Here is a 25182-nt window from a genome sequence, read left to right as displayed (position 1 = left end):
CACTATTACATGTATGTGTGTGTTCTTGTATGTGTTTGTTTGAATGAGAGTGTGTGAATATGCATGTGTTCCAACACCTGCACGGCATCAGCTTCAGGTAAACCGGCATTAGTTGTAAAAACACTGCCACTTAGTGTCAATCAAATGTACTTTTTATTATGTTTGATTTTGACTTAAAAACAACAACAAAAAACGTTTAACTTTTGACCGTCTCCTATCATCTACCATGAGGTAGTCACCTGAAATGCATTTCAATTTACAGGTGTACCTTGTTAAATGTTAATTTGTGGAATTTCTTTCTTTCTTAATGCATTTGAGCCAATCAGTTGTGTTGTGACAATGTAGGGGTGGTATACAGAAGATATCCCTATTTGTCTATATTATGGCAAGAACAGCTCAAATAAGCAAAAAGAAATGACAGTCCGTCATTACTTTAACACATGAAGGTCAGTCAATACGGAAACTTTCAAAAACTTTGAATGATTCTTCAAGTGCAGTCACAAAAACCATCCATCGCTATGATGAAGCTGGCTCTCATGAGGATTGCCACAGGAAAGGAAGACCCAGAGTTACTTCTGCTGCAGAAGATAAGTTCATTAGAGTTAACTGTGAAGACAACAACTATGCCTATGAGATAGTTTGGGATGAATCGGACCGCAGAGTGAAGGAAATACAGCCAACAATTGCTCAGCATATGTGGGAACTCCTTCAAGACTGTTGGAAAAGCATTCCAGGTGAAGCTGGTTGAGAGAATGCAAAGAGTGTGCAAAGCTGTCATCAAGGCAAAGGGTGGCTACTTTGAAGAATTTCAAATATAAAATATATTTTGATTTGTTTAACACTTTTTTGGTTACTACATGATTCCATTTGAGTTACTTCATAGTTGTGTTGTCTTCACTATTATTGTAAATTTTTTACATTTACATTTTAGTTATTTAGCAGAAGCTCTTATCCAGAGCAACTTACAGTAGTGAATGCATACATTTCATGCATTTTTTTTTTGTTGTACTGGCCCCCCGTGGGAATCTAACCCACAACCCTGGTGTTGCACACACCATGCTCTACCAACTGAGCCACAGGGAAGGCCAACTTAGACAACAGTTAAAATAAAGAAAAAACATTGAATTTGTAGGTGTGTCCAAACAATTGACCGGTACTGAATATGCATTGTGGAGGAGAACTGATCTTAGATCTGTACAAAGGCATAACATCTACAGCAGGAACAACTGTCTGTGTTAAAAAGGCCCAGCTGGATTGAATTTAGCTATTTAAAATGACATATTTGAATGTCAAATGATTTGTTCTGTTTGTCAATACAAGACAGGGTCTGTGGAGGCTTGGCCTATTAGTGGTAGATTTGGGGGAGAATTTGAGTTGGAATAGTGATAGATTTTTGGAGGGACCCTTGTCACTACAGCCAATCAGTGAGCAGCGTCCCTTCCCCCACACCGTAGGCAGTTCTGTTACTCACAACACTTCCCCTGCTTTCCTCAACAACGGAAAAGCCCACTGAACTAAAGCCTTGCCATTTCAGATCTTTTTTAAAAGATTGGGGAATTTTTTACAATTAGGAAATAATATTTCATGTTTTACTCGTACCTCAGCCAGCATTGTGAATGGTTAGGAAATAATAGGTAATGTTTTACTCGTACTTCAGCCAGCATTGTGAATGGTTAGGAAATAACATGTCATGTTTTACTCGTACCTCAGCCAGCATTGTGAATGGTGTCTGATGCAGTGACATACTAGACCATGGCAGTAAATCTAATACTTAGGTGTTTTTAGTCATGCATGAAAGGTCTGGGGTGGTTCTGTGGTTATAAGTTACTGAACTTGGAATACATTTCTGGCCATGCTGGCAGGGTCTGAATCAAACCCAATGTCCACCTGGTACACTGGCAGGGTCTGAATCAAACCCAATGTCCACCTGGTACACTGGCAGGGTCTGAATCAAACCCAATGTCCACCTGGTACACTGGCAGGGTCTGAATCAAACCCAATGTCCACCTGGTACACTGACAGGGTCTGAATCAAACCCCAATGTCCACCTGGTACACTGGCAGGGTCTGAATCAACCCAATGTTAAGGGGAGGGAAGATTGGTCAAGAGGGTGATGATTATTGTTGTTCTACTGCCTGATTGTTATGCAACAACACTGTTTACAAAAGCTTTGTTAAATCAGCACAAACGTTTTCTGCTGTGCTAACATAATTTCAAAAGGGTTTTCTAATGATTAATGATCCTTTTAAAATGATAAACTTGGATTAGCTAACACAACGGGGCATTGGAACACAGGAGTGATGGTTGCTGATAATGGGCCTCTGTACGCCTATGTAGATATTCCATAAACAATCAGCTGTTTACAGCTACAATAGTCAGTGTTTCAGATCAATTTGATGTTATTTTAATGCACAAAAAAAGTGTTTTTCTTTGAAAAACAAGAACATTTCTAAGTGACTCCAACCTTTTGAACGGTAGTGTTAATCATTTTAGAATAAGGCTGTAATGTAACAAAATGTGGAAAAAGTGAAGGGGTCTGAATACTTTCCGAATGCACTGTATTGTTACACCATGTAGGAGCAGTATAGACCTAGTCTGTTCATTATATACATCTACATGATGTATTGTTACACCATGTAGGAGCAGTATAGACCTACAGTAGCTGGCTACTTATTTATATGTTGTTTGACTGAATGAAACTGCCTTAAATGTGCTGTAGTAAACATTTTTTATTCTCACTAATCAATCACCACATTCCTGTCTTTGTATGTCTCAATATAATAGTATTATTGAATTAAATCCATGTAAAATAATCTGAAAATAAAATGTGATCCTCAACTGCGTTTCCCTCCAGTCAGCAGACGGCGATGTGCGTCTTTCAGGCGATGCTGCAGCGTGACGTATAATCTAGTGGACGGTTCTTCATAAACAGCTCGTCAACCACCTCGGTAGCTTGCTAGCCAACATAGCCGAAAGATTCAAGCTATTTATACGCTTTCGGTCTATATTAGCTACTGTGTTTTAGACACACTTCTGTTGTATCTACTTGTTAACCCATTTCATTTAATATTACGTTATTTTTTATTAGTCAGATATAGCAGCTGGCTGGTTAAGTTAGCATTAGCCTAGTCGCTAATGATAGCTAGCTAGCTAACATCCCCGAACATGAGCTCCCTAAACTACTCCCCTCCTGTTAAAGAAAAGGAGGTCTGCTGGACGGAGAAAGAAGCTCTGGGGCTGAACATTGTCGTGAAAGAGGAGAAGGAAGAGGAGGATGTTACAGTAAAACAAGAAGTAGAGGGTGAGGCTGTTACAGTGAAAGAAGACAAAGACGTTTCAGTGAAAGAAGAAGATGTGTTCAGAGTGAAAGAGGAGGAGGATGTTACAGTAAAAGAAGAGGAGGATGTTACAGTTAAACAAGAAGTAGAGGGTGAGGCTGTTACAGTGAAAGATGAAGAGAAAGACGTTTCAGTTAAACAAGAGAAAGAAGAGGATGATGCTGTTTTTGGAGTGAAGAAGGAAGGAGAGATTACTGTCAGATTGGAAGATGAAGAGGAGGAGATAGGAGATCTGATTAACACCAGTAAGTACCACCTTCAATTAGTTTTTAACTTTGGATATTCGGAGTTGGCTCGTCAATACCTCTTCAACGGAGGGCCCTGGGATGATGACTGATATGTCTAGAATCAGACGACATAGAGAGCAAGCTACCTCTTGTTTTCTCCGTTCCGTTTCCAAAAAGTGACTTAACATATATATTTGAGGAGGGTCTATCTGCTGACCGCAGACTGGGGGGCCACGGCATGTAGTGATTTTAATGTAGTGATGTTTTACTACACACCGTGCCCCCCAATAGAGCCATGTGAGAGTTGGGTTGGCTACACCAAAGATTATGGATATACTGACAAGATGTCTCTCTGCCCTAACAAGGGGAGTCGTTGTCCACAAAGACAACCCACAGTGCAGCTATCTCCCGCCTATCCTGTCTTTGGATTTGTGGATACATCTTATTATTGTAATCTATTGTTCATATTCTATGAGGGTTGTTGTCGTCAACCGCCTGTATTCAATGGAGAGAGATGCTAAGCTACTAGCATGAATATGCATAGCGATCTGGAGACAACCTCTATAGAGTGACCTAGAGAGTTACAACCTACTGTAACCTACTGGCATGACCTAGAGAGATACAACCTACTGTAACCTACTGGCATGACCTAGAGAGTTACAACCTACTGTAACCTACTGGCATGACCTAGAGAGTTACAACCTACTGTAACCTACTGGCATGACCTAGAGAGATGTAACCTACTGGCATGACCTAGAGAGGTACAACCTACTGTAACCTACTGGCATGACCTAGAGAGTTACAACCTACTGTAACCTACTGGCATGACCTAGAGAGATACAACCTACTGTAGCCTACTGTAGCCTACTGGCATGACCTAGAGAGATACAACCTACTGTAGCCTACTGGCATGACCTAGAGAGATACAACCTACTGTAACCTACTGGCATGACCTAGAGAGATACAACCTACTGTAGCCTACTGGCATGACCTAGAGAGCTACAACCTACTGTAGCCTACTGGCATGACCTAGAGAGCTACAACCTACTGTAGCCTACTGGCATGACCTAGAGAGATACAACCTACTGTAGCCTACTGGCATGACCTAGAGAGATACAACCTACTGTAGCCTACTGGCATGACCTAGAGAGATACAACCTACTGTAACCTACTGGCATGACGTGTCGACGAAGGGACCGGGCCAAATGGTGAAAGAGGTATTGTAGTTGTGGTAAATTTGTTTGCAAGCCGGGAGATGCGCCTGGCTCTGGGCTAGCTTTTGGGGCTGGGTCACTCAGTGGCAGCTAGCTATTTGTGATGATCAGGGGTAAAGGTCCAGGGTTTACGGCAGGATTCCGGCGTTTTAGTGGAGAAAAACAGTCCGAGGCTGGCAGGTATTATCCAGGCTAAAAGCGGCTGGTGCCTGAGCAGAGGGTAAAGGCCGCTAGCAGTGGCTAACAATGACTAAATAGCTAGTAGCTAATTAGCTGGTTAGCCTCTAATGAATGTTTTGGCTATATTTAAAAGAAAAATAGCGGATCTGTGTCACATTGAGATTAACATCGGAAGGTATATTTAATTTAAAAATAGAAAAAGAGATTGAAAGTAAATTGGAATATATACAAAAAAAGACGAAAAAGAAAACGAGAGGATGACAAACCACGTATGCACTCCTACGCCATCTTGGGGGGAAAAAACTAAGTAAACTAAGTGTTTGCCAAATTGGCCTATAACTTCACCTAACAATAACATAGACCTACTGTACGACCCATAACTTAACCTAATAACAACATAGACCTACTGTAGGACCCAAAACTTTACCTAATAACAACATAGACCTACTGTAGGACCCATAACTTCACCTAATAACAACATAGACCTACTGTAGGACCCATAACATCACCTAACAACAACATAGACCTACTGTAGGTCCCTGTAGATGTTATGTCCCTGTATTGCTACTGCTGTATCAAAGGAATTATCTCAGTGAGTTTCAGAGATGAACAGTACAGTGCATTCCAAATTCAATAGGCAGGCAAGTAAACAAAAACGTTTTCAAATAAAAACTATTCCAGAAAATGTCAGGGCGTATATAACTCCCATCCAAGAGACTGTCGACCAATCGCGTTCACATTGTCATGCTGTGACACGCAGTTCCTAAGCTAATTCTCACGAAATCCCTTTTTAAAGTCAGGGTATGAGTCGAGAAACATTCCTATTTTCCTTGAATGTGTCGCAATTGAGAATCGATTCACATTTAGATGGAATAATTGACTATTTTAGCTGCCAGAGCCAGTCTACCTCTGAAAATAACATACAGTCCTTGGACCTTGAGGAGTAACGGGGGCAGCAATCAGCAGTAGAAACAATAACAAAACGTACCCCCTGCCCGTTTCAGTAAAAAGCTGAGGGATGTGGCTGGAGAAATGTAACCATCCATGATATCAACATTCTAGTTTTAACCATGTTTTGAGGATATACAGTGTTTGTTTATATTTACTGACAAACATTGGAGTAAATAAAAACGTATATTTTGGGTTCTGATGGGGTACGACAGTTGAACTAAGCTCATGAGGCATTTATAAGTGATTTATTCAAGAAACAGATGGGTACATATCATGAATGTGTAAGTCCCAAAATGGATGTAACAACTGCTGATTGCCCCTTTAAGAGAACATATTGGGCTAATCTAATAGGAGATATTGAGGACTACAGTATTTCAGGCATTGTCATTGGATGCATTTGATCAATTGTTAACGTTTTGTTGATGGTCCACTCTTGATGTTCTACACGTTACAGTGTAGCTTCAGCCATTCCTACAGAACAACATTAAAGTGTAGAACCCCTTTACTGCATATTGGTTCAAGGACTGCAGAGACGGTACTTACTGGTGTTAAACAGATCTCCAACCTCCTCTTCTTCCTCCAATGTGACAGTCATCTCCCCCTCCTCCTCTTTCACTCCATAAACTGCATCCTCCTCTTTCTCTTCCTCCTCTTCTTTCACTGAAACGTCTTTCTCTTCTTCTTTCACGGTAACAGTCTCACCCTCTACTTGTTTTTGTATTGTAACATCTTTCTCCTCCTCCTCCTCTTTCACAAGAGCTTCTTTCTCCGTCCAGCAGACCTCCTCTTCTTTAGCAGGAGGAGAGAAGCTTAGTGAACTCATGGTCGGGGATGTTAGCTAGCTAGCATTAGTGACTAGCCTAGTTCTAAGCTAACTTAGCAAACCAGCTAGCTGACAAACAACGTAAATATATAATTAAATGGGCCAACAAGTACATACGACAGAAGTGTGTTTAATACACAGCGACTAATATACACCAAAACAGTGTAAAGAGCGTGAATGTTGTAGCTATGTTTGCTAGAAAGCTACCGAGGTGTCTGACTAGCTGTTGTTGTTGAAGGAGCGTCCCGTCCACTAGATTATACGTCACACTGGCAGCATCGCCTGAACCTAAAAGACGCACATCGCCATCTGCTGACTGGAGTGGGCAACGCAGTTGAGGAACCAAACGTTTATTTTTCATTTATTTCATAAAAGTTTAATATTATATTAAGTCGTTCAAAGAGAAGCATGTGTTAATTGATTCGTGTTTAATGATTTAGAATTTAAAACAAACTTTACACCCACTACATATTTGCATTGAACCATACTTCTGACATGGTTCATTTTGACCCCAGAGGCATATCTTTTATCATAGCCAAAATGTATTTTATTCAATTCTTCCAATTTTTCATGACTTTGTCAATCAACTGGTTGTTAATACATCTAAATCATGGTTTAGTGTTTCTGTATCAATATGGACTTTTAACAAATTCAAATCCTTTGGAGTCATTTTGACCCCAGACAAAAGCACCATTGATAAATAGGATGTTTATTTCAAATCAAAATCACATTTTATTGGTTACATCACGTGTTTAGCAGATATTATGGTGGGTGTAGTGAAATGCTTGTGTTTCTAGCTCCGACAGTGCAGTAATATCTAACAAGTAATATCTAACAATTTCACAACATATACCCAATACACACAAATCTAAGTATTTGAATCTAGGTTTCTCTGTAGACATGATCAATCCCACCAGAGGGTGGAGGGGTACCTGTATCAGTGGTTTTGACCAGATAGACACCTGCAGACACACAGTATAGTGCCTCCCATATACCTCCTAAGATTGGACTTTTCTATGCCACGTATCACATGACTGTGTACAAAACTGCTAATGCGGCGGGAGGGTAGCCTCGTGGTTAGAGCGTTGGACTAGTAACCAAAAGGTTGCAAGTTCAAATCCCCGAGCTGACGAGGTACAAATCTGTTGTTCTGCCCCTGAACAAGGCAGTTAACCCACTGTTCATAGGCGGTCATTGAAAATAAGAATTTGTTCTTAACTAACTTGCCTAGTTAAATAAAGGTTAACATTTTTTGTTGTTGAAAACGCTACACAATCCCAAAGCAGGTTTTTAGACATTTTTACAAATGTACTTAAGTATTCAGACCCTTTGCTATGAGACTCGAAATTGAGTTCAGATGCATCCTGATTCCATTTATCATCCTTGAGATGTTTCTACAACTTGATTGGAGTCCACCTCTGGTAAACTAAATTGGTTGGACATGATTTAGAAAGGCACACACCTCTCTATATAAGGTTCACAGTGCATGTCAGAGCAAAAACCAAGCCATGAGGTCAAAGGAATTGTCCATAGAGCTCTGAGACATTATTGTGTCAAGGCACAGATCTGGGGAAAGGTACCAAAAAATGTCTGCAAGAACACAGTGGCCTCCATCATTCTGAAATGGAAGAAGTTTGGAACCACCAAGACTCTTCCCAGAGCTGGCTGCCTGGCCAAACTGAGCAATCGGGGGAGAAGTGCCTTGGTCAGGGAGGTGACCAAGAATCCGATGGTCACTCTGACAGAGCTCCAGAGTTCCTCCTGTGGAGATGGGAGAACATTCCAGAAGGACCATCATCTCTGCAGCACTCCACCAATCAGGCATTTATGGTAGAGAGGCCAAACGAAAGCCACTCCTCAGTAAAAGTTATATGACAGCCCACTTGGAGTTTGCCAAAAGGCACCTAAAGGACTCTCAGACCATGAGAAACAAGATTCTCTGGTCTGATTAAACTAAGATTGAACTCTTTGACCTGAATGCCAAGTGTCACGTCTGGAGGAAAATTTGCACCATCCCTACGGTGAAGCATGGTGGTGGAAGCATCATGCTGTGGGGATGTGTTTCAGCAGCAGTGCAAATTGTCCACTGATATTGGTATAACTTCTGACCCCTTTTGGCTGTATGAAAGTTAATTTCCCCTCAGGCACACACATTTGTTCTTTGATATAATGAAGGTCATTTGTGTAGAATGTACTTTTCCCCACCTCTTTATTTTTTTTTTCAAGAGAAAAACTGCTGATGCACATTTCGAAATTACACCTTGTCTATTCTTCTATTCTAACTCTCAACAGTAAGTTTAGACCCCGACTGATTTTAATATTTATATATATTTATTTATTATTATTATTATTTATTTATTTATTTATTACAAACAACACAAGGAAGGGGTAACATTAAAGTATTAGAACATGAAGGACAAACAATACAGCATCAAGACACTATCAAACATGTATCAGTCTGTCCACAACAGAGCCATCCTTATGTGTGAGGGTGCGTGTGCATGATAGTGATATAAAATATATGTCATAGTTTCCTTTTTCATGATCACAATCTAGTGAAACCCGAACCCTCCAAGACCCCCCCCCCACAGTTCCCCAATAGCTGTCCCTCAACCCTCCAAGATCCCCCCACAGTTCCCCAATAGCTTTCCCTCAATCCTCCAAGATCCCCCCCACAGTTCCCCAATAGCTTGCCCTCAACCCTCCAAGATCCCCCCCACAGTTCCCCAATAGCTGTCCCTCAACCCTCCAAGATCCCCCCCCACAGTTCCCCAATAGCTTTCCCTCAACCCTCCAAGATCCCCCCCACAGTTCCCCAATAGCTGGCCCTCAACCCTCCAAGATCCCCCCCACAGTTCCCCAATAGCTGTCCCTCAACCCTCCAAGATCCCCCCCCACAGTTCCCCAATAGCTTGCCCTCAACCCTCCAAGATCCCCCCCACAGTTCCCCAATAGCTGTCCCTCAACCCTCCAAGATCCCCCCACAGTTCCCCAATAGCTGTCCCTCAACCCTCCAAGATCCCCCCACAGTTCCCCAATAGCTGTCCCTCAACCATTCGAGACCCCTCCCACAGTCCCCCCTGATAAAAAAAGACAATTAATTCCATTCCCCACCTCCAAGAACCCTCCCAATGCACCAACAACCAAGAGAATGAACTAAAGAGAAAAAAGGAAAAGACAGAAGAAAACAGCAAACAACAATGCAAAACAATTATAAAACAAAATAATACATTTAAAACAAATGACATCAAGGACAACTAAAATCATAACAGCAATGCCAACTGTATATGTTTTTGTGCATGTCTGGCACTATTACATGTATGTGTGTGTTCTTGTATGTGTTTGTTTGAATGAGAGTGTGTGAATATGCATGTGTTCCAACACCTGCACGGCATCAGCCTCAGGCAAACCGGCATTAGTTGTAAAAACACTGCCACTTAGTGTCATTCAAATGTACTTTTATTATGTTTGATTTTGACTTAAAAAAAATAAAAAAAACTTTTGTCTTTTGACCATCTCCTATCATCTACCATGAGGTAGTCACCTGGAATGCATTTCAATTTACAGGTGTGCCTTGTTAAATGTTAATTTGTGGAATTTCTTTCTTTCTTAATGCATTTGAGCCAATCAGTTGTGTTGTGACAATGTAGGGGTGGTATACAGAAGATATCCCTATTTGTCTATATTATGGCAAGAACAGCTCAAATAAGCAAAAAGAAATGACAGTCCGTCATTACTTTAACACATGAAGGTCAGTCAATACGGAAACTTTCAAAAACTTTGAATGATTCTTCAAGTGCAGTCACAAAAACCATCCATCGCTATGATGAAGCTGGCTCTCATGAGGATTGCCACAGGAAAGGAAGACCCAGAGTTACTTCTGCTGCAGAAGATAAGTTCATTAGAGTTAACTGTGAAGACAACAACTATGCCTATGAGATGGTTTGGGATGAATCGGACCGCAGATTGAAGGAAATGCAGCCAACAATTGCTCAGCATATGTGGGAACTCCTTCAAGACTGTTGGAAAAGCATTCCAGGTGAAGCTGGTTGAGAGAATGCAAAGAGTGTGCAAAGCTGTCATCAAGGCAAAGGGTGGCTACTTTGAAGAATTTCAAATATAAAATATATTTTGATTTGTTTAACACTTTTTTGGTTACTACATGATTCCATATGAGTTACTTCATAGTTGTGTTGTCTTCACTATTATTGTACATTTTTTACATTTACATTTTAGTTATTTAGCAGAAGCTCTTATCCAGAGCAACTTACAGTAGTGAATGCATACATTTCATGCATTTTCTTTTTTTTTTGTACTGGCCCCCCGTGGGAATCTAACCCACAACCCTGGTGTTGCACACACCATGCTCTACCAACTGAGCCACAGGGAAGGCCAACTTAGACAACAGTTAAAATAAAGAAAAAAACATTGAATTTGTAGGTGTGTCCAAACAATTGACCGGTACTGAATATGCATTGTGGAGGAGAACTGATCCTAGCTCTGTACAAAGGCATAACATCTACAGCAGGAACAACTGTCTGTGTTAAAAAGGCCCAGCTGGATTGAATTTAGCTATTTAAAATGACATATTTGAATGTCAAATGATTTGTTCTGTTTGTCAATACAAGACAGGGTCTGTGGAGGCTTGGCCTATTAGTGGTAGATTTGGGGGAGATTTTGAGTTGGAATAGTGATAGATTTTTGGAGGGACCTTTGTCACTACAGCCAATCAGTGAGCAGCGTCCCTTCCCCCACACCGTAGGCAGTTCTGTTACTCACAACACTTCCCCTGCTTTCCTCAACAATGGAAAAGCCCACTGAACTAAAGCCTTGACATTTCAGATCTTTTTTAAAAGATTGGGGAATTTTTTACAATTAGGAAATAATATTTCATGTTTTACTCGTACCTCAGCCAGCATTGTGAATGGTTAGGAAATAATATTTCATGTTTTACTCGTACCTCAGCCAGCATTGTGAATGGTTAGGAAATAATATGTCATGTTTTACTCGTACCTCAGCCAGCATTGTGAATGGTTAGGAAATAATATGTCATGTTTTACTCGTACCTCAGCCAGCATTGTGAATGGTGTCTGATGCAGTGACATACTAGACCATGGCAGTAAATCTAATACTTAGGTGTTTTTAGTCATGCATGAAAGGTCTGGGGTGGTTCTGTGGTTATAAGTTACTGACCTTGGAATACATTTCTGGCCATGCTGGCAGGGTCTGAATCAAACCCAATGTCCACCTGGTACACTGGCAGGGTCTGAATCAAATCCAATGTCCACCTGGTACACTGGCAGGGTCTGAATCAAACCCAATGTCCACCTGGTACACTGGCAGGGTCTGAATCAAACCCAATGTCCACCTGGTACACTGACAGGGTCTGAATTAAACCCAATGTCCACCTGGTACACTGGCAGGGTCTGAATCAACCCAATGTCCACCTGGTACACTGACAGGGTCTGAATCAACCCAATGTCCACCTGGTACACTGACAGGGTCTGAATCAACCCAATGTCCACCTGGTACACTGACAGGGTCTGAATCAACCCAATGTCCACCTGGTACACTGACAGGGTCTGAATCAACCCAATGTCCACCTGGTACACTGGCAGGGTCTGAATCAACCCAATGTTAAGGGGAGGGAAGATTGGTCAAGAGGGTGATGATTATTGTTGTTCTACTACCTGATTGTTATGCAACAACACTGTTTACAAAAGCTTTGTTAAATCAGCACAACAGTTTTCAGCTGTGCTAACATAATTGCAAAAGGGTTTTCTAATGATCAATTAGCCTTTTAAAATGATAAACTTGGATTAGCTAACACAACGTGGCATTGGAACACAGGAGTGATGGTTGCTGATAATGGGCCTCTGTACGCCTATGTAGATATTCCATAAACAATCAGCTGTTTCCAGCTACAATAGTCATTTACAACATTAACAATGTCTACACTGTATTTCAGATCAATTTGATGTTATTTTAATGGACAAAAAAAGTGTTTTTCTTTCAAAAACATGAACATTTCTAAGTGACTCCAACCTTTTGAACGGTAGAGTTAATCATTTTAGAATAAGGCTGTAATGTAACAAAATGTGTAAAAAGTGAAAGGGTCTGAATACTTTCCGAATGCACTGTATTGTTACACCATGTAGCAGCAGTATAGACCTAGTCTGTTCATTATATACATCTACATGATGTATTGTTACACCATGTAGGAGCAGTATAGACCTAGTCTGTTCATTATATACATCTACATGATGTATTGTTACACCATGTAGGATCAGTATAGACCTAGTCTGTTCATTATATACATCTACATGATGTATTGTTACACCATGTAGGAGCAGTATAGACCTACAGTAGCTGGCTACTTATTTATATGTTGTTTGACTGAATGAAACTGCCTTAAATGTGCTGTAGTAAACATTTTTTATTCTCACTAATCAATCACCACATTCCTGTCTTTGTATGTCTCAATATAATAGAATTATTTAATTAAATCCATGTAAAATAATCTTAGTCTGAATATAAAATCTGATCCTCAACTGCGTTTCCCTCCAGTCAGCAGACGGCGATGTGCGTCTTTCAGGCGATGCTGCAGCGTGACGTATAATCTAGTGGACGGTTCTTCATAAACAGCTCGTCAACCACCTCGGTAGCTTGCTAGCCAACATAGCCGAAAGATTCAAGCTATTTATACGCTTTCGGTCTATATTACCTACTGTGTTTTAGACACACTTGTGTCGTATCGACTTGTTAACCTATTTAATTTAATATTACGTTATTGTTTATTAGTCAGCTATAGTAGCTGGCTGGTTAAGTTCGCATTAGCCTGGTCGCTAATGATAGCTAGCTAGCTAACACCCCGACTGGCCCCTAAACTACTCCCCTCCTGTTAAAGAAGAGGAGGTCTGCTGGACGGAGAAAGAAGCTCTGGGGCTGAACATTGTCGTGAAAGAGGAGAAGAAAGAGGAGGATGTTACAGTAAAACAAGAAGTAGAGGGTGAGGCTGTTACAGTGAAAGAAGACAAAGACGTTTCAGTGAAAGAAGAAGATGCGTTCAGAGTGAAAGAGGAGGAGGATGTTACAGTAAAACAAGAAGTAAAGGGTGAGGCTGTTACAGTGAAAGATGAAGAGAAAGACGTTTCAGTTAAACAAGAGGAAGAAGAGGATGATGCTGTTTTTGGAGTGAAGAAGGAAGGAGAGATTACTGTCACATTGGAAGATGAAGAGGAGGAGAAAGGAGATCTGATTAACACCAGTAAGTACCGCCTTCAATTAGTTTTTAACTTTGGATATTCGGAGTTGGCTCGTCAATACCTCTTCAACGGAGGGCCCTGGGATGATGACTGATATGTCTAGAATCAGGACGTAGAGAGCAAGCTACCTCTTGTTTTCTCCGTTCCGTTTCCAAAAAGTGACTTAACATATATATTTGAGAAGGGTCTATCTGCTGACCGCAGACTGAGGGCCACGGCATGTAGTGATGAATATGCATAGCGATCTGGAGACAACTCCTATAGTGTTTTATCAAAGTTGTCGGTATGTCACGTGTCCACATAACAACTTAATCATTACGAAACTTCTGTTAGATCAAGTAAACCTCATGTAGGAAATAAGCCATTCATTTTGTTGTTGACCAAATTAAACACTTTCCACATTGGGTTGATAATTGTTTCCACTTGGATACAACCTACTGTAACCTACTGGCATAACCTAGAGAGATGTAACCTACTGGCATGACCTAGAGAGATGTAACCTACTGGCATGACCTAGAGAGATGTAACCTACTGGCATGACCTAGAGAGATACAACCTACTGTAACCTACTGGCATGACCTAGAGAGATACAACCTACTGTAACCTACTGGCATGACCTAGAGAGTTACTGACTACTGTAACCTACTGGCATGACCTAGAGAGTTACAACCTACTGTAGCCTACTGGCATGACCTAGAGAGTTACAACCTACTCTAACCTACTGGCATGACCTACAGAGTTACAACCTACTGTAACCTATTGGCATGACCTAGAGAGTTACAACCTACTGTAGCCTACTGGCATGACCTAGAGAGATACAACCTACTGTAGCCTACTGGCATGACCTAGAGAGATACAACCTACTGTAGCCTACTGGCATGACCTAGAGAGATACAACCTACTGTAGCCTACTGGCATGATCTAGAGAGATACAACCTACTGTAGCCTACTGGCATGACCTAGAGAGATACAACCTACTGTAGCCTACTGGCATGACCTAGAGAGATACAACCTACTGTAGCCTACTGGCATGACCTAGAGAGATACAACCTACTGTAGCCTACTGGCATGACCTAGAGAGATACAACCTACTGTAGCCTACTGGCATGACCTAGAGAGATACAACCTACTGTAGCCTACTGGCATGATCTGAGAGTTACAACCTACTGGCATGGAGCCTAGAGAGTTACAACCTACTGTAACCTACTGGCATGACCTAGAGAGGTACAACCTACTGTAGCCTACTGGCATGACCTAGAGAGGTACAACCTACTGTAGCCTACTGGCATGACCTAGAGAGGTACAACCTACTGTAACCTACTGGCATGACCTAGAGAGATACAACCTACTGTAGCCTACTGGCATGACCTAGAGAGGTACAACCTACTGTAGCCTACTGGCATGACCTAGAGAGGTACAACCTACTGTAGCCTACTGGCATGACCTAGAGAGGTACAACCTACTGTAACCTACTGGCATGACCTAGAGAGGTACAACCTACTGTAACTTACTGGCATGACCTAGAGAGATACAACCTACTGTAACCTACTGGCATGGCCTAGAGAGATACAACCTACTGGCATGACCTAGAGAGATACAACCTACTGTAACCTACTGGCATGACCTAGAGAGTTACAACCTACTGGCATGACCTAGAGAGTTACAACCTACTGTAGCCTACTGGCATGACCTAGAGAGTTACAACCTACTGTAACCTACTGGCATGACCTAGAGAGATACAACCTACTGTAGCCTATTGGCATGACCTAGAGAGATACAACCTACTGTAGCCTACTGGCATCACCTAGAGAGATACAACCTACTGTAGCCTACTGGCATGACCTAGAGAGATACAACCTACTGTAGCCTACTGGCATCACCTAGAGAGATACAACCTACTGTAGTCTACTGGCATGGCCTAGAGAGATACAACCTACTGGTAATTCTAAACTTTCTCTCACTTTTATGGGGTATTGTGATGTCATTATGAGGTATTGTCTGAAGATTGATCATTTAAAAATAATGTTTCCATTTTAGAATAAGGTTGTAACGTAATGTAACAAAATGCTTAAAAGGGGTCTGAATGAGAGCATGTTGTATGTTCTAGGGCAGATTTTTTTTTTAAAAAGTATTTTCTTTCTACTAATTGATTGGTTGAAATGTTATGACGCGTATTTGTTCATATAGACACACCCCACGTGTTTAATAAAATCAACTGTATGTGCAAAACTTGAACTGTACTGATGCTTCAAGTGTTAGTCCGTTAGCCCGTGTTAGTCCGTTAGTCCACAGAGATACTTACCTCATAATGTGTAGAGAACTGTTCCTTGATGGATAGGCTATTGTACAACACACAGAGATATTTTCCATTATTCAGGACATTTAGAATGACAACACATTACAGAGTAGCCTAGTGGGATTATTCATAAAATTATCTGGTTATGAAATGTCATGACAAAGACATTTTAGTTACCATGTTTCACATGAAATATGAAATGATTTATAGTCCTAGGTCTATGTTGTTGTTAGGTGAAGTTATGGGCCAATTTGTTAAACACTTAGTGTACAAACCCTTATTGTCAGGCTGATGGCAAAGCTAGCCAAAGAGCATTTTACTGGTTGAAGTATTTTTTAAGTATAAAGCAGTTGATTTGCGACAATAACACAAACATATTAAGCAGGTGATTCAAGCGAGCCTTACAATTATAATCTTAAAGTAGTGGGAAATACACTCATAAGCAACCTGTAAATGGAGGCTATTTTTGCTGTCAGCCTATGAGAACTCCCCTGAGTTTTCCCCCACAGTGGTGAATTAGTGAATAGACACAGAGCTTAAAGTGAGTTCCCTTGAGTAGCACTCCTGATCTAGTGCTGATAGTGAGCTGTAATATTCAGAATACATTGTGAAAATCTAAATCTTCGCTCACCATTTTTGCTCCAGGCAGATATACTACATCCATAACTAGTGGTTTCCTCATGACCAGATACACTACATCCATAACTAGTGGTTTCCTCGTTACCAGATATACTATATCCATAACTAGTGGTTTCCTCATTACCAGATATACCACATCCATAACTAGTGGTTTCCTCATTACCAGATACACTACATCCATAACTAGTGGTTTCCTCATTACCAGATATACTACATCCATATCTAGTGGTTTCCTCATTAGCAGATATACTACATCCATAACTAGTGGTTTCCTCATTACCAGATATACTACATCCATAACTAGTGGTTTCTTCATTAGCAGATATACTACATCCATAACTAGTGGTTTCCTCATTACCAGATATACTACATCCATAACTATCGGTTTCCTCATTACCAGATATACTACATCCATAACTAGTGGTTTCCTCATTAGCAGATATAGTACATCCATAACTAGTGGTTTCCTCATTACCAGATATACTACATCCATAACTAGTGGTTTCCTCATTACCAGATATACTACATCCATAACTATCGGTTTCCTCATTACCAGATATACTATATCCATAACTAGTGGTTTCCTCATTAGCAGGGAGGTGTTTCTGCAACCATATTGTGTGTGCATTGCCCTCGTGCTGCAATTTTAGCAAACACAGAAAAAGGCCTTTATTGGAGACCAAAAGTCATCTGGCACACTGCTTAGGATTTTAACAACTTTAACTTATTTCTAGCCTATTCATCGATGTTACTTCTGTGAAAACAAGAGTAAATCTGACTATTGTTGCTATCTTGACTGTCTTAATTTTTAAATTTAACAGATGTCAATTGTTGTACAGTTTCATGGGTACGCTCTGGGCATCACCCTTTACCTCAAATAAATAGTGGATTTCTGCTGTTGTGGGCCTTTAACCATCTGTCTGACTTTGTTGTTCACACAGGAGAGAGACAGGACTATCGTGGATCCTCTGGGGAGCCTCAACAACATCATGATGCTGAAGAGGCAGAGAAGAGTCTCTCCAGATCAGAACTACTCAAGAAACACCAGCAGAGACCCACAGGGAAGAAATCTCACTGCTGCTCTGACTGTGGGAAAAGATTCAACTCTTCATCAAACCTTAAAATACATCAAAGAATTCACACAGGAGAGAAACCTTACGGCTGTGATCAATGTGGGAAGAGTTTTACTACATCTAGCAATCTAACTATACACCAGAGAACACACACAGGAGAGAAATTATATAGCTGTGATCAATGTGGGAAGAGTTTTACTACATCTAGCTATCTAACAATACACCAGAGAACACACACAGGAGAGAAACCTTACGGCTGTGATCAATGTGGGAAGAGATTTATTCTGCTACAAACCCTGAAATCACACCAGAGAACACACACTGGAGAGAAACCTTATGGCTGTGATCAATGTGGGAAGAGTTTTAGTCAGCTAAGCAACCTGATAGTACACCAGCGGGGACACACAGGAGAGAAACCTTACAGCTGTGATCAATGTGGGAAGAGTTTTACTTCATCTAGCTGTCTAACTATACACCAGAGAACACACACAGGAGAGAAACCTTATGGCTGTGATCAATGTGGGAAGAGTTTTATTGGCCTACAAACCCTGAAATCACACCAGAGAATACATACTGGAGAGAAACCTTTTAGCTGTGATCAATGTGGGAAGAGTTTTACTACATCTAGCTGTCTAACTAAACACCAGAGAACACACACTGGAGAGAAACCTTATAGCTGTGATCAATGTGGGAAGAGTTTATCTCACCCAAGCAGCCTGATAGTACACCAGCGGACACACACAAGAGAGAAATCTTATAGCTGTGATCAATGTGGGAAGAGTTTTTCTACATCATGCTATCTAACTATTCACCAGAGAACACACACAGGAGAGAAACCTCATGGCTGTGATCAATGTGGGAAGAGATACTCTGATAAAAGATCTCTGATTAAACATCAGAAAATACATGAAGGAGTTGTTTCATGATATCGATGAAATAATATCAGAATGTAGAATGTTTTAACATTGTAGTAGGAGTATTTTAATGATGTCACAATGTAGAATGTTTTAACATTGTAGTAGGAGTATTTTAATGATGTCACAATGTAGAACCCTAAACGTTTGCCCCTGTTCTATTGATTTCAACATGATATGGATATTATCCTCAGGGGGAAAATCCAGGCTCTGAGTTGGAAGAGTTACTATTTATGAGATTTAACAAAAAATGACTAAAAAAAATGTGTTACACTTACCATGTTGGTGACCCACTTGAATCAAAATGCAACACTTCAAAATGTTTAGGTTTTCAATTTATCACAAACTGTTTCTACATATTGGTTATTGATTTGGACACGTTAAAACTGTGTTTTGACATTGCACTATTCTCATTTAGCAAAATGTTATTGAAAAGACGTTGAAAATAAGACTATGCCCGACGTCCAATATATGTTCGGTTGTAGTTGAAAGTGAAAGTTGAATAAGATGTATTTTCGGGTCATTTTTTCAATGACTTGAAAACAGCTTCATTTCAATGTACTTGCAGCCTATACACATGGACGCAGTATAATAAATTGGTCTATAATAAATTTTATTAACAATCCCACATCACTCCAGTATTTCTTTACAACATTCAACTGCTAATTGTCTTTATTCCACTACTGAAGAATCATGACTCAAATCACCTCATATTTTTAAAAAAATTTAAAAGTACTTTTTGATTTTTATGAAATGTATGTATTCACTACTGAAAGTCGCTCTGGATAAGAGCGTCTGCTAAATGACTAAAATGTAAAAAATTTCAAACATTCAGCCTGACAAAATCCGATTTTTTTTATTTATTATTTCATGCCTCACCATTAGGTTCATTATTGTCAATATGTATTAACAAAGGGGTGTACATTTGGTTTTGATATTTCATATTTACAATTCATGTAATACTTATTCATGCAACCAACTGACAATTTTTGGGTACAATTATATTGACATTGTTATCCTGCTTTTAGAATATCAGGGTTCATTCTCAGATGTGCCAACCCAAATGTACTAGAGCATGACATTGGGGACTGAGCCCCGATCCAACAACATGCCTATCTAGTGAACCCTGAAAAGAGAGAGAAGCTCCGCAGTGAGGTGGAAAGTTACTACAGATATTGCAGGAGTTTCCTCTTGAAATCAGACATGTCCGTGGTAAGGACAACTTGGTTTCTGATTGTCTCAAGGGTGGGCAGTCAAAAAGATTTGTGTTTTGCGTTTAACCAGTGTGTTACCATGGATCACAATTTATTTTGACACGTTTTTCCGTGTTGGAGATTAGTTTTATCTCTTATTCTTTTCTGTATGTCTTTGAAACTGCACTGTTGGATAGGGGCTCGTAAGTCAGCATTTCACTGTTAGGTCTACAGGTCTACACCTGTTGTATTCTGCGCATATATAATACAATTTGGTTTGAGTTTATTTTTGGGTTCCTTCCAAGGGGACGAGAGTTCTAGAAGCTAGTGAGTTTTAGGATTCTATTGTAAGAAAAAGGAGAAAAAAAATAATACGATTGTATATTATTATTTAAAAAGAAATGTGTTTTTTCGTGTTTTTAATTGTTGACAGCCAGTAGACACCATATTTATATTGGTGAAGGTGAAGCATTGTAGTTGATTATAATGTGAAATGGAAGTTGTTTTCTGTTGGTGGTAAGCATTCTCTTAAGGGGGAAGGTGTTACAGGCTTTGGTTTTTCCATTTATGTTTTGAGGTTGGACTTTAGCACGTCTAGCTCGTTAGCACGTCTAGCTCGTTAGCACGTAGGACGCACTGATTGGTGTCACCTCGTTAGTCAGTATGTGTTACACCTGTGCTGGCTTGTCCATCTCGTTAGTGGGAAGGTGTTTCACCTGAGCTGGTCCAGGTTCTATTTAAGAGTGTCTGGCCCAGTGCTCCAGTTGTCTTGATACATGTGGAGAGTCAACACCTTTAGTTGCTCCACCTTTTTGGTTTGCTTCCTGTCTTTAAGTTTGGTGTGGGTTTTTCTTTTGTTTGTCTCTTCTTGGGCAGATTAAGTGGGTCTCATGGTGGGTGTCTTTTAGGTCCCAGTTGTTGTTACTAGTCAACTTTCAGTGGACACTGTGAGCAAAAATACAACATTATGTTATAATACTTTTATTGCATCAAATGGTTGTTTTATTAACAGAATAGAGGGTTCTTAGAACTATAGTGTCTGTGTGTTCTACTGAGGATGGGCCTCTGGGAGAAAACACTGACAGGAGATTTACAATGACTTTTGGGTGATAAAACCTAAAGAGACCGCATTCCAGAGCATGAGTTAATGTTTCTGTTCTATATGGTACCAGGGAGAGATGAGCCCAGGGCCAGACCCTGGTCTCTACACAAAGAGTACTGTTTTTACAGCAGATACTGTCTGCTGAGAATTATAAGTATCTTTCATACATGTTGGTCATGTAGGTTAAAAGGGGTGCATCTTGGCTATAAAAGACCTTTGTACTTTTGTATTGTGGCTCTCAATTAATCATCTGGGGGTGATTCATCTCTCAATGAATCATCCGGGGGTGATTCGTCGACCAGCCATCATTATCGCAGAGCACCCAATCGATTAATTTTGTATGTGTGTTGTATTGACCTGCTCCCTTATTAATAAGTGAATAAAGATTTAGTTTAAGTATAACTCTGACTTGTGTGATAAGTTTCTCTTCTCATTTGATATTAAAGAAATTAACCACCACATTTGGCGATATGAATCTTGACTTGGTGACCGCTCCTGACGTCCTGGGTAAATGGTGCACGAGGAATCCCTATAACTTTGGTCATACCCAGTCAGCACATGACGTCCAAAGACGTCGAATTATGGTCCATATCAGGTCTGTCTGTTGTGGCTGCTATTTCGCCCTAAAATTGTCATCCCAAATTGGTCTGTGTATAACTATGTAAATGTCTCTCGGACAAGGTGACTTTTATCAATATACACTCTAAAAAGTAAAGGTTCCTGGAGTATCCTGTAGGGGTTCTTCAAATTGGAACTGTGGGGGAACCCCTATAAGTTATTTGAAGAACCCCTTATCATGGTTCCTCAAAGAACCTTTTGGGGTTCATTTTTTTAAACTCCCTGTCCACCCTCCCTCTATTATAAAAAACATATTTTAATAATAATATTGACAATATGGATTTAAATAATGCATTGTTTATTTTAGTGCCACCACAAATATGAATTAATATTTACCAAACAAAACATATTACAATATTGCAACATTTCTGCAGACATGTCAGACCATAATTAATAATACATTTCTTTGTATAATGATGTACTATAAAAACAACATTAAAAATGAATCATAGGTCAACTAACAATATTGTAGACTTGATGCAAGATACAGATTTTTCAGCTTTAGTGTGTATATCGTATCCACTTAGTTATGTTAGGAAGTTTTCCATCTTTATGACCGGCCCTGGTAACTTCACCCCAACTTCTCTGATCCCCAGAACACAGTAACTTAACAACATAAGTGTTTTTCTGACATTTTTGGGAAATTTAAGGGAAAATAAAAAATCCAGCCGTAGCAGAGCTCCAAGTCCCATGGGGACGTCCTCAAGGGCCTGGATGTTCTCCCCATCAAAGGCCAGCGGGATTTCACTCTCATGGTGAAATGGATTTCCACCGATGTGCAGTAAAGGAGTGAAGAGCGGTGAAATCTGTGTCAACAAAAGTAAGAAAAGATTAATACACACACAATTAACAAAGAACATAACAAATGTTCAGCTGTAGTTTTATATAAGCATGCACACCTATGTTTATGAAGAAACAGATGATTGGTGCATAGACATACCTTGTCACGGACCTTGTCCTCATGGAAGAGGTAGGGCAAGAGCAGGATCGCTGCTGTGGTCTCCAGTCCTAGTAAAGTAAAGCATCGTACTACACTTGCTAATTTTACTAGAAAATACATTAGAGAAAGGGAAGGAATAAGAGCAAATCCCTCTTCTGTATTGTCCTTCAGGGACTGTCAAAATAGCAGGATGATGTCCTCAACCCTGCCTCGCCTCTCTACCTCTGATAGTCCTTGAGTTCTCTTTTTGTCTATATCCATTCCATGGACTTGATTCATTTCTGAGAAGATCTGAAAAGATAATTTGCACACATTTGTACGCAAATAGATTTCAGTTTGTATTGACTGCTATGTAGGTTAAATGTACACTTCAAATGCAGCTGTCCTACAACATATCTGTACCTTCTTCTTGATCCCAATTGCATTGTGTCCATGTTCTGTCCTATAAGAATTTCAAAGAAAGAGAAAATGTGTCAAAGAAAAGTCTTACAATCATTAATATATATGTTAAATAAATATTGAAAGATAAATGGCATCAACATACAATGTAATGTAAAATAGAAGAACATATTGGAGAAAGCACTAGCCAATACAGTACTGCCATACAGTAACAGTACTGTCATACAGGCCTAATATCACATTTATAGATATCTTTGTACACTTATTGTTCAATATTTTATCAGGCTGACTTGAAAGATTATACGCAACATTTTGTTGCGTGGCAATACAGTGTTTGGATTCTGAAGGGCATTTATACAAAAGAGGTAGTCTAGTCACTGTATTAATACCATTATGCATTTGAATCCCATCTACAGCTACCATCTAAGATATTAAATTCCCTCCACAAGGGTGCGGACATGTAATGTTTCCAAAATGGGATAGTATTGTACATGTAACGTTTCCAAAATGGGATAGTATTGTACATGTAACGTCTCCAAAATGGGATAGTATTGTACATGTAATGTTTCCAAAATGGGATAGTATTGTACATGTAACATTTCCAAAATGGGATAGTATTGTACATGTAACGTTTCCAAAATGGGATAGTATTGTACATGTAATGTTTCCAAAATGGGATAGTATTGTACATGTAACGTTTCCAAAATGGGATAGTATTGTACATGTAACGTCTCCAAAATGGGATAGTATTGTACATGTAATGTTTCCAAAATGGGATAGTATTGTACATGTAACATTTCCAAAATGGGATAGTATTGTACATGTAACGTTTCCAAAATGGGATAGTATTGTACATGTAATGTTTCCAAAATGGGATAGTATTGTACATGTAACGTTTCCAAAATGGGATAGTATTGTACATGTAACGTCTCCAAAATGGGATAGTATTGTACATGTAATGTTTCCAAAATGGGATAGTATTGTACATGTAACATTTCCAAAATGGGATAGTATTGTACATGTAACGTTTCCAAAATGGGATAGTATTGTACATGTAATGTTTCCAAAATGGGATAGTATTGTACATGTAACGTTTCCAAAATGGGATAGTATTGTACATGTAACGTTTCCAAAATGGGATAGTATTGTACATGTAACGTTTCCAAAATGGGATAGTATTGTACATGTAACGTCTCCAAAATGGGATAGTATTGTACATGTAACATTTCCAAAATGGGATAGTATTGTACATGTAACGTTTCCAAAATGGGATAGTATTGTCCATGTAACGTTTCCAAAATGGGATAGTATTGTACATGTAACGTTTCCAAAATGGGATAGTATTGTACATGTAACGTTTCCAAAATGGGATAGTATTGTACATGTAACGTTATGCCCCCTTGTGAGTTAATAGTATTGCATGCTGTAGCAGGCTATATAAAGAGGAAAACCTCCATTGACGATTCAGTTCGTTGTAACATCTCGTCTGGACACGTCATCGTCCTTAGTTAGTTAGTTAGTTAGTTAGTTAGTTAGTTAGTTAGTTAGTTAGTTAGTTAGTTATTTAATGAACTAGCTAACGTTGGCTTCGTTAACTATCACAAAAGCGAGAACTGCTCTAGATTGGAAACTTACATTAATGAGAGTGTAAAGCCATGTTGGCTTTACGGAAACTATATACAATATATGGGAAAGAATATAGTTGAGGAAATAATCCAAACCTAGTTGTGCCTAGTTAGGACATAACGTTAGCTAGCTACCTAACGGTACTGTACTGTAGCTCATACAACGCCGACGGTCAAACCCGGCTTTCTAATATTTACGTTCATTAACTATAGTAACGTTATGGAAGATATTCACAGAAAACCATCATTGTCTTCGTTATTCATTATTAGTATGTTATATTATTATAATAAATTATTTCGAGACATATTCAGAGCCAAACATCAACCCAACTTAACCTTTTTAACTGTTGTCGCATCCAAACTTGTCACCATCGTTTTCAGTTGT

At 39.7% G+C, this 25182-nt stretch overlaps 1 protein-coding gene and 1 long non-coding RNA gene across 2 annotated transcripts; one reads left to right on the top strand and one right to left on the bottom strand.

Annotated features, from left to right (window-relative positions):
* The first annotated feature begins 2943 nt into the window (after nucleotides 1-2943).
* Nucleotides 2944-19545, top strand: LOC145863049 (uncharacterized). The gene is made up of 2 exons (XM_082968243.1): nucleotides 2944-3583; nucleotides 17875-19545. The coding sequence occupies exons 1-2, from the start codon at nucleotides 3166-3168 to the stop codon at nucleotides 18930-18932; spliced, it is 1476 nt and encodes a 491-aa protein (XP_082824369.1). The 5' UTR covers nucleotides 2944-3165; the 3' UTR covers nucleotides 18933-19545.
* Nucleotides 19546-22114: 2569 nt separating this feature from the next.
* Nucleotides 22115-23099, bottom strand: LOC123732809 (uncharacterized). The gene is made up of 2 exons (XR_006763421.2): nucleotides 22774-23099; nucleotides 22115-22639 (listed from the first exon to the last, which is right to left on the bottom strand). It is a non-coding gene; the product is annotated as an uncharacterized LOC123732809 (long non-coding RNA).
* Between the last annotated feature and the right edge of the window lie 2083 nt (nucleotides 23100-25182).

Source organism: Salmo salar, chromosome 02 (genome assembly GCF_965601325.2).
Source record: "Salmo salar chromosome 02, fSalSal1, whole genome shotgun sequence".
Lineage (NCBI taxonomy): Eukaryota > Metazoa > Chordata > Actinopteri > Salmoniformes > Salmonidae > Salmo > Salmo salar.
This window is presented reverse-complemented; position numbering and strand designations above follow the sequence as displayed.

Excerpts from the sequence above, each read along its gene's own strand:
- LOC145863049 (XM_082968243.1), top strand. The coding sequence starts at position 3,166 with ATGAGCTCCCTAAACTACTCCCCTCCTGTTAAAGAAAAGGAGGTCTGC. Across the intron at positions 3,584-17,874 it reads AGGAGATCTGATTAACACCA|GAGAGAGACAGGACTATCGT; the intron begins GTAAGTACCACC and ends TTGTTCACACAG.